Below are 11,084 nucleotides of genomic sequence, written 5' to 3'. Positions count from 1 at the left end.
CATAGGATTAACAATAAACTATTGATATTGAACATAGTATACCACTGAGGATTCTTTGGATAACATTATCTTCCAGCTCATAATTTATTATTCTATGGCCAGCATATCTTTCAAATGATATGCTATGCATGGTTTTTAAGGAGTAACAAAATCACTTCTTTAGGAGAGTTCAGTAAACCGAATGCTTCTTTCTGAAGGAGATATGTTAAATACTCTCCCACACAGCAGCATTCTCATGAATGCATCTAAAATGAGTCTTGTTGCATTAGTGGTTTAAAAATGAGACAGCATCTCACCTCCTCTAACTAGAGATGCAGGAGAGAGGATCAACCGTCAACATCAGCTCTCATTCATATGAGGCAGAGCTTAGACACACCTGTACCCTCCAATGGTTTTCCAGTCTGACACCAGCATCTTTGCCACACTCCTCTCCTACTCAGCTCATTCATTTTTTTTTTTTTTGCCGTGGCCATGGACTAATTACAGTCCAGAGTCACAGGTACAAGTTTTATTCAGTAACAGAGTGTAATTTGGTATCAGAATTAATAGGCTACACACTGACTTTCATAATAAAGAACCACGTAGGCACATTTGCTCTTCTTCAGGGAAGGCCTGTTTTCCCTGTCCCCTATCAGATATTTTTCCTTCTAAAGATAGGCTCATTTCTTAGTTCCATCTTTATATGCTCCTCTCAACTCCTTTTGGATATCCTCTTCTTAATCTTGCCTGCCTGTCCCACTGAAAAGCCCTTTCTGGACCTGTCACCATTGGCTCTGTCACTCTGTCCCTTCTGCCCTGGTCATTGTCTCCATTGGTGCAGCTCTTGACCCATGAATAGTACAGTTCATTTTGCAGGAGCAGCAGTAGACCCATCCCTATGTGCTAGAGGTTCAAGATGGTCCATGATTTGCTCAGCAGCATCTCACAAAACTCAAAAGTCATCAAGTAAATAAATCCTTCTTCAAGATGTGGAAGCGGGTGAGTCTCAGATCTATATAAAGGTCAGGAATCAGTCTGTAGGTTTTTCCTCATTGATTTGTTTACAAACGCTGATGAACCAGATCATCAGGTCAGACCACAGTCCACTGCCTTACAAGGCGAAGTTGTTGAATCTGATCAGCTAATAGATTGCAGGTGCTGAGGAACCCAAATGGGAAGGTCAGACAGCAAGCTAATGGCTCATAGAGTGGAGGAAGCTCTCAAGTCAGGTTACACAGGCAGCTCATAGTTGCCATTCAAGGAAATGCCACATTAATTTTTTGGAAGCTGCAAATCCCTAATCCATGGGTTCATTCTGAACTGTGTGGCTGCAGGGGCTAATAAACCCAAATCAACAGCTCAGATGACAGGATAATGCCTCACTGTCTCTTCTCAAGCCATGCCTGCAGGCAGTTCTCTCTCTCCCTCTTAATATGATGGCTTCTTGGGCCAACCCAGCACCTTCCCTGCCTAGGCAAGATTAGGAAGACTCCAGAGATCCACCCAGCAGAATTAGGCTGGGGGCGCCTTGGAGAGCATGTGGTGAAAGATGGCAAGTTCAAGAGGACCTTGCAATTAAAGTTAAGATAATTCGCTCCAAAGGTGGCTGAGGAGAATTTGTCCTAAGGTTATCAAGAGGAGCTTGTCCTAAGGTGGCCTTTAAGAGCTTACAAAGTTGTTCTGCACTCAGTAAGGGAGATAATGTCTATGAACATTCTGATCTTGGTTCTGACTTATAGCTTCTTGTTCCTGATCCCGAGTTGTACCTTGTTCATTAATAGACCACTTTGGTCTATTGAGTGTTGTGTGACCACAGCAACAGATTATCAAACCCAGAAGTGAGACAGAGTGGTGTGGAAGTGTGGACTTGTTTTAGAGTTGACAAAAAGTGTTGGAGAGTTGAGGTATGTTTGACCTCCCACATCTGCACTGTTCCTGGTACTTATTGCCACTGAAGGTACCGAGCCTCTTATAATGGTGATGCCGGTAGAAACCCTAATGCCATTTAATAACAAATAGGTCTTTATCTACCTTGTGTGATTATAAAGCTGAGCTATTTCTAGAACATTCAGATAATGTCACTGGAACTCAAAATTCTAATGTTATGAGTGGGTGCATTATTTTCAGGCACTGGGGTCCCCAACACTCCAAAAGTGATCCTCAGGAGTGACATTGCAATTGTGAAAATATTAAAAGACAGAGAGCAGACAGCCAGTCACGGGGGCTCTCTTCCCATGTCAGGCCTGAGAGAGTGAATATATTTTCCAATGGGTATATATAATGGAGCTTACAGATCTTTCCATAAGGCGTTCGTGTCATGCAGTTAGCATGTACATAGTTAATGGGTCATATCATAAGCGGGTAAAATTCTAAACAAGCAAAATGCTGAGTTACCATCTTGACCTAGTGTTAGTTAACTTCAAACTGGCCCTGTGCCCTCCCCAGGCGTTTGCTACATTTATGTTGGGCTGGCTCTAGAACCTGATTGCTCAGATATACAGATAACCTTCAGGCATAGTGAAGTAGCCAGGCACAGAAATGATTCCTCTACTGTGGGAGCTCCTTTAAGCCTGCTCCTTAATGTGGAGCTAACTATTGTGGGGGGCACAGTATTTGACCTGGAGAATGTGTATTTGAAAACATTTATTTCTCAGAACACTGGAGATCTTTCTAAAATTAGGGCTAGTTTTCTCGGCTGATGGTCGTGAATGTAGAAATAAGGTAAAATATTTTGTACCAAGTCCTCAGTTAATGACACATTATGGAATGAACTACCACAATAGTTTTTATTACTGTTTTGCTTTCTTTACTGTAAGATATTTTTTAAAAAAAATCTTCAAATGGAAAATACTTCATTAAGTAGACCCCTCTTACTATAGGAACCACTGACATTCAACGATGTGGCTGTAAAGTTCACCCGGGAGGAATGGCAGCTCCTGAACTCTGCTCAGAAAACCCTGTATCAGGATGTGATGTTGGAGAACTATCGCAACCTGGTTTCCATTGGTGAGGAGAACTCTCAAGTCATTGACCTCGTCCCTGGCTTTTCCTGTCTTATGTGTTAAAAACTTTGCGGTGTTTGTGGTATTCTCAAAGAGGTCGATTCTCATTGCATTGTCTCATCCTAGGTTAGTGGGTTAGGTCTTCTGCCCTTGAAAGGACGCTATTTACTTTGTTCCTTTGAACATTATTTTCCTAGAAATACAAAACTGCAGTCTTTACAAACATTACGTTAATTTTGGTGTGTGCAAGATTCTGTAATTTCTCATAACAGGTTATCTAGTTGTCACCCCAGAAGCTTTCTCTCAATTGGCACAAGAGAACTGTGTTTGGTATTAGAAGCAAGCTATAGTGGAATTTTCTCATGCGTGGTCCAAATACCTTACGGGGAATTGGCTGCGGTAGTTGATTGAACAGGGAGAAGGCCTCATATCTATGAAAGGTGTCAGAAAATGCATACAAGTGTGTGCTACTTTGAATGCTAGACTTCACTTGTCCTAGATGTTGAAGGAAGTAGACCTGTAGCTCTTGTGAGATTGATTTCCGTTTTCTTGTTTTGCACCATGTGTGTTTGCTTCCATAATTTTCTTTAACATTCTGAAACTTTCCCTTCTTTTATGTTTCCACTTTACTATGAAAATCTGTCTTGCACGCCTCTCTCCAAACAGAGAACTCTGAATTTTAACTGTCCTCTGAATACAGCACATTCCTCCCCTACTGAGTCAGAATGGATTGCCATTTGCAGTATGCAGCACCGTCTTGGATCTTGAGCTCCCACCATAAACGGGTCTCCTTTGTGCTTCCTTAGCTTCCCCCCTTGGAGTTTCTCTAAAGGTTTGGTGTCCATTTTCTCATTCGTTGTCCTGTTCCTTTAAAGTTTTCTTCATGCAGGTGATATCTGTTCTTTCTGTTTTCTTAGACAGATGGTCAATTTGCCTTCTCTGTTGGAATTCTTTAACAGACATATTTCCCCATATTTTACTCCTTTTGGTGAAACATATTTATGACTTCTGTTGTTTTCAGGTATCTAAAATCATCTTCCTAGCAAGAAAATTATCAGCTTAAAGTATACTTTAGCACTGTACCTTACATTTTTTCTACCTGTAAGATTTTTTTAAGTTGTCTGTTCCTCCAATAATTTTGTAAGTGGAAAGGGCATGTTTTTTTTTTTTTAATTAAGCAATGTCTGCTATATATTTCTTACTATGTAGTGTGCCTTCCTTAGGCCCACCCCTTCTTAACAGGTCCAATACACGAAAGATGACTGTTGCTGCTTCTAAAGAACATTTATGCAGTATATTCCAACAGGTTTTATTGCTGTTATTCAAACAATGCATAGTACATTCAATATTGCTCTCTTTTCTTTTCTGTCTTTTGAGTAGCCTTTTGGTTTCCATGTGTAAGTTGCCTTTCATGTCATCCCACATCTCATCTGGTCTCTGTCATTAGTCTTCAGTCAGACTTTTATTCCTCATGTTTATTCTTTACATAGTCTCTAAGCTGTGCTCTAGCTACTTTGGATAGCTTCTACTTGGATTTGAGCAATTTATGATCTGTTCCACAGTTAACCCCTGGGCGTGTTTTGACTAATAAGCGTCTCCACCATTTCTTTGTATAGATGTGGTTGATAAGATTTTCATTTGTTCCATTCCGGAAAATCCATATGTGTAGTTTCCTTTTCTGTGTTTAATAAGGAACTTGCTATGAATTCATCATTAGTCTCAAAATGTTATCAGTGAACCTGTGTGTCATTTCTGTTACTAAGGTCACATTTTCCAACTACTGCTACTTTCCCCAAATTTTACACTTATCAGTGTGCATGATTGTATGGTTGATCAATGTCAGGCTGAAAAATTCATGTGAAAATTTCAATATATATTTTAAAATATTTTATTGGGAGCTCTTATAGATATCATAACTTCCCATAGTTCAATTACATGGAGCAGTCCTGTACAATAGCTACCACAGTTTGAAAACTTTTTCTTCTTTAATTCCTTGATATCAGCTCTCCTTTATCCCTTCTCCCCTCAATTTCATTATTGTGGTGGAAAACAGAACCTGGATGAAAGTGTGAGCAGTCTCATCTCTATACTCCTTACCACAGGGCTTGGAAGACCAGTTCTAGTGTTGGAAGAAAACCCCCACAAGTCCCAAAGCTAGAACTGCTAATGAGCAATCTCCAGACAGAGTTTTCCCCCAACTGCCCTCCAGTAAGTTGTTAGTATACAGCTGTTACAGGTGCCTGACTTCTTGCTTCTCAGCTGAAAGATGCCTAGCTTTGAAAGCAATCAGGTCCCTTTGTTGCTGTCACTTAAGGAATCAATTATCTCTTTCTCTCTTAAATGCCCACTGGATGGGTCCTAAAGGACAGGTGTGTAATTGAAGGGCAGAAATAAAAAGGCTTTGCATTCTTTCACCAATTTATATTATCTCAGGGCATGCAGCTCCCCCGCCTCCCACACAACCACAGACAGACACCTAGCTACCTAACAAGGTAGGCAGGATCTTTAGCCTGGGGATCCCTGAAATAATTGTTTGAGCAACTTAAGGCCAGTGCTGAGGGTAGCTGGAGTGGATAACTGTCTCCTGAGCGGGGAGAACAATAACAACAACATGTCTGCTCTTGTTGTTAAAGCTGCTGGCAGATAGTAATTAGCCATGCGCTTGTATGAGGTATCATTAAGCTGGCACTATAATGAGAGGATAGTGTGGCGATGATTTTTAACTAAGAGAATGTGACTTGGACTCTTCTCCAACTTAGGGAATGCTTCTGTGTTTGCTTTATTTGGTGCACAAAACTGAATAACACTTGTACTAACTGGTCTTGCTGGCAGGCATATGAATATTAGCCTACCACTGACAAAATTATACATCAGGGAAAATATTGCAGTGTGCTTTTGGATAATAAATATACTGCCAATCTTCTTGAATTTGTCGATCTCAGTCTTATAAACCACTTGATTATCTAATTAAAAATAGCCAGTACCAGTCTATTAAAGTTGAATAATGCATACACTATCAATTTTTTACCATTCCATTTTGTTTTGACAACTTGCAATTTTTTCATAATAATATTGCATGTATTGCCATTTTCCATTTACTAGAGGATATTAGCAGCTATTTTTTCTCATTTTCAGTCATGCCATGTCAAGCACTGAAGGTCCCCAAAGCTATTCCTCCATCTACATCATTACGGTTAACTGTACTTTGAGGATTTAGTACTTGTTCAGTGTTATTTCATTGCCATTAAACCTGAGGGGTCCATGTTCCAGAAGTCGATCACCAGATCTTCCTCCCAGTCCCTATTTCTGGAGAATCCACTAAGACCTGTGCACCATGGGTGGTCCTGCTTGTATTTGAAACACTGGGTGGCAGTGCTTCTGGCATCACAGCAACCTGCACGCCACCACAGGACAGCACTGTAAGATGAGTGCTGTGAGCTAGAATACAGGCTCCACAAACATAAAGAATGTGTTTCTGTACCATAATCCATTTCATATATACCTGTAAAAATGGTTTTCTCCTAAGTAGAACATTCGCCATGTTTCGCATTCCCAACTTTATCTAGCACTTAGTTAGTTGTCTTTCAGTAAAGATTGATTAAATGAATACATTTAACCTCTACCAAATGAAATTAGCAAGTCATATCACTCCTGTGGTCTATTGGTCTCATGTCTTCCTTCTGTTATGTTTGTTGTATGTATTCATGTACCTCTTTAAACAAATATCAAACCTGTGTCCATTTATCACTTTCATATCCAACCTGATTTCTATAGTAACTATTTTTGTCATTTGAATTGTTTACATGATTGTATTTCGTCCAATGGGCAATAAACGTTAAGCATAGTGTTTTATTTATAGTCATAAAAGAGGGTTGTCACTAAAGATCTACTTTATATCAATGTGTATTTTAAGGGGTCCATTGTAAACCAAGATGTTTAAAAGAGTCAATGTTTTGTTCTCTTATAGAAATCCAGAAAGATGATGATCATTTGCTTGAGCACTTGCAATGTGAAAGATGCATTGACAGAATGGAATGGTGCTACAAATGTAATACATATTCTCAGCATAAAAGTAATTTTCCTCCAAAGGAAAATTATGAGATGATTGGATTACATGAAAAAAATGTAAAATCAGATTTAATCATTCTGGAATTAAATCATAACAGAAGCAACAATATACAGAATTCAGTTGTGCTCACTGAAGATGAGAAAACTTTTCTCCACAGTGAACAAGAGCAATTTTATACTGAAATGAAATTCCCTGAGTGTGAACCACCCAGGTTCATGAAGTCACAGTGCATTAAGCATCAGGAGTCTGATGAAATTGAGAAACCACACACAGGTGATAAATGTGGAACAACCTTCATTGAAGACTCTGTGTTCTATGAACAACAGATTATTGGTATACTAGATAAGACCTACGAATGCAGTCAGTGTGGGCAAAAATTCAAGAAAATGTTCAAACTCAAAGAACATTATCAAAAAAGTCATGAAGGACAAAAGCTAGGAAAATGCTTGCAATGTGGGAAAAATTTTCACAGTGTATCATACCTCAAGGGACATCAGGAACCTCATGTGGCAGGAATGTCCTATGTATGCAGTGAATGTGGGAAAGGTTTCACTAGGAAGAGTGATCTCACTGCTCATCAGCAAACTCATACTGGAGAGAAACCCCACATATGTGGTGAATGTGGAAAAGCCTTTATCAGGAAGACTCTTCTCACTGTTCATCAGCGAACTCATACTGGAGAGAAACCCCATGTATGTGGTGAATGTGGCAAAGGCTTTAGCCAGAAGAGTAAACTTACTGTTCATCAGCAAACTCATACTGGAGAGAAATCCTATGTATGTGGTCAATGTGGAAAAACCTTTCTCAGGAAGGATGGTCTCACTGTTCATCAGCGAAGCCATACTGGAGAGAAACCCCATGTTTGTGATGAATGTGGAAAAGCCTTTTTCTGGAAGCATGCTCTCACTGTTCATCAGCGAACCCATACTGGAGAGAAACCCAATATATGTGGTGTCTGTGGCAGAGGCTTTATCCAGAAGACTGCTCTCACTGTTCATCAGCGAACTCATACTGGAGAGAAACCTCATGTATGTGGTCATTGTGGAAAAGCCTTTATTCGGAGGCATACTCTCACTGTTCATCAGCTAACTCATACTGGAGAGAAACCCCATGTATGTGATGAATGTGGAAAAGCCTTTTTCTGGAAGCATGCTCTCACTGTTCATCAGCGAACCCATACTGGAGAGAAACCCCATGTGTGTGGTGAATGTGGCAAAGCCTTTTAAATGAAGAGCAATCTCACTGTTCATCAGCGAACTCATACTGGAGAGAAACCCCATGTATGTGGTCATTGTGGAAAAGCCTTTATTCGGAGGCATACTCTCACTGTTCATCAGCGAACTCATACTGGAGAGAAACCCCATGTATGTGATGAATGTGGAAAAGCCTTTTTCTGGAAGCATGCTCTCACTGTTCATCAGGGAACTCATACTGGAGAGAAACCCCATGTTTGTGGTGAATGTGGAAAAGCCTTTTTCTGGAAGCATGCTCTTACTGTTCATCAGCAAACTCATACTGGAGAGAAACCCCATGTATGTGATGAATGTGGAAAAGCCTTTTTCTGGAAGCATGCTCTCACTGTTCATCAGCGAACCCATACTGGAGAGAAACCCCATGTGTGTGGTGAATGTGGCAAAGCCTTTTTAATGAAGAGCGATCTCACTGTTCATCAGCGAACTCATACTGGAGAGAAACCCCATGTATGTGGTGTCTGTGGCAGAGGCTTTATCCAGAAGACTGCTCTCACTGTTCATCAGCGAACTCATACTGGAGAGAAACCTCATGTATGTGGTCAATGTGGAAAAGCTTTTATCAAGAAGTGTAACCTTACTGTTCATCAGCGTACTCATACTGGAGAGAAATCCCATGTATGTGGTCAATGTGAAAAAACCTTTCTCACGAAGGATGCTCTCACTGTTCATCGGCGAACTCATACTGGAGAGAAACCCCATGTATGTGATGTATGTGGCAAAGGCTTTAGCCAGAAATGTACTCTCACAGTTCATCAGCGAACTCATACTGGAGAGAAACTCCATGTATGTAGTCAATGTGGAAAAGCTTTTATCAGAAAGAGTAAACTTACTGTTCATCAGCGAACTCATACTGGAGAGAAACCCCCATGTATGTGGTGAATGTGGAAAAGGCTTTATCCAGAAGATTGCTCTCACTATTAATCAGCAAACTCATAGTGGAGAGAAACCACATAAATGTAGTGAATGTGGCAAAAGCTTCATTCGTAAAGGAAATCTCAAAACTCATATAAAAATGCACAGGAGTAAAACCCTATGTATGTGGCAAAGGCTTTATCCAGAAGATTTCTCTCACTGTTAATCAGCTAATTCACACTGGGGAGAAACCCCATGTATGTCGTGAATGTGGAAAAGCCTTTATCTGGATGGCTTCTCTCACTGTTCATCAGTGAACTCATACTGGAGCCAAACCCCATATATGTGATGAATGTGGAAAAGCTTTCAGCCAGACACAATGCCTTACAGCACATCAGAGATTTGACAAAGGAAAAAAGCCCTTTGCATGAATTAAATGTGGAACATCTTATATGTGGACATCAGATCTCGTTAATCATGAGAAATTTCCAACAAGAAAACCTTTCATTGGAGTTAGTGTTACAACTCCAATACCCGTGTTCTGTGTTGCTGTCCCTCTACTGACATGGCCCACCATTTTGGCGGCAGATGACCTTCCAGACTTCCACAGAGTGCATGTTCTTCCTCAGATGCATGAAGGTTCCCTAGACTATGCACGGTAGTCCCTGGAGAAGTGCTGACAAGGTGGGGAAACCACAGCTTCTGAGAGGAAAGCCTCACTGCCTTCATTCCCTTGTCTCTGCTGAAACTGAGTTTGTGTCTGGGCTCACACTGAGTTCCCATCACTGTGTAACTTGCACAGTAATACATGGCCGTGACGTCAGGATTCACAGAGCTCAGTTTTAAATTAACCTGGTTCTGGGATGTATCCCTGGTGATGCTGACTCAGTACTGGAGAGCTAGATTATAGTTTGTGCCCCCCATTCTCCCATATTATCCCAATCCACTCCAGATCCTTTCCTGGAGCCCGGTGGACCCAGGTCACATGATAGCTGGTTAAAGACAATCTAGAGAGAGCACAAGTGAGAGATAGGGTCTGTGAGGGCCTCACTAGTCCAGGGCCTGACTCTTGTAGCTGCATCTGGGCCTGTACAGCTGGGGATAGAGAGAAACCCAGTGAGTCATGTGCCCTGATGCTTCACTCCCAAACTTCATGTCTGACTCCCTGAACCACTCACCACCCTGAGTTGCCAGAAAGAGGAAAACCCACACATGCTTCATGTTCATGTGGATAAGATTCGTGACACCCAGAAAATGCTCTCCAGGTGAGAAGGAATATGAATGTAAGTCCTTGCATGTTGTGGTTTTATTTGGGTTCTAGTCAGGCATTTGCGTGTGGGAGGTGCATGGTATGTAAAGGTGGAAAGGACTGAATGGGGCCCCTGCCTCCGGGATTCACACTGGAAAAGCGATGCTGGTGGAGTCCTTGAGAGAACACAGCCCTCTCTTTGAGGTCTTCACTCTACCAATCATGCGGACATCTGTGCAGATTTTAAGTTTAATGTAGCTTTACATCTATTACCATAAGAAGTACACCAGATGATCTGGTGCAATTAAAGACAATCTCTATGCTTAACATGCAATGGAATCAAGACTAGGCCTACCTGAATCTTGTCATTCCTTTGACCACGTAGGGAAACCAGTATATGTCTCCCTAAAACTCCTTTCCCCTATAACATTTCAGTATATTTGGAAGGGATAAAATATACTGTGTTATAGTCCATGTTTAATATTGGAATAAAAGTGTTTCCTACCAACAAGGTTATTTGTGGGGTTACAGGAACCCACAAAAATCATAAGAAGGTCATTTTTCATCCCATGGATTAGTACCCTATGTGGGTGATGGGTATTCTGAGCCCCCTGCTGACAGCAACCCATCACATACAGGAGAGGTGTTTCCTCGGCTTACACTGTCTTCCAACTTCTGTG

At 41.0% G+C, this 11,084-nt stretch overlaps 1 protein-coding gene across 1 annotated transcript; it reads left to right on the top strand.

The window, feature by feature from the left end:
* The first annotated feature begins 966 nt into the window (after positions 1-966).
* LOC142442244 (uncharacterized) lies at positions 967-10,857 on the top strand. The gene is given in 3 exon segments (XM_075543514.1): positions 967-978; positions 7,716-9,011; positions 10,840-10,857. Coding segments are annotated over 3 exon segments (1,326 nt in total).
* Positions 10,858-11,084: the final 227 nt, after the last annotated feature.

The sequence above is a fragment of the Tenrec ecaudatus genome, chromosome 3 (genome assembly GCF_050624435.1).
Source record: "Tenrec ecaudatus isolate mTenEca1 chromosome 3, mTenEca1.hap1, whole genome shotgun sequence".
In the NCBI taxonomy this organism is placed as follows: Eukaryota; Metazoa; Chordata; class Mammalia; order Afrosoricida; family Tenrecidae; genus Tenrec; species Tenrec ecaudatus.
This window is presented reverse-complemented; position numbering and strand designations above follow the sequence as displayed.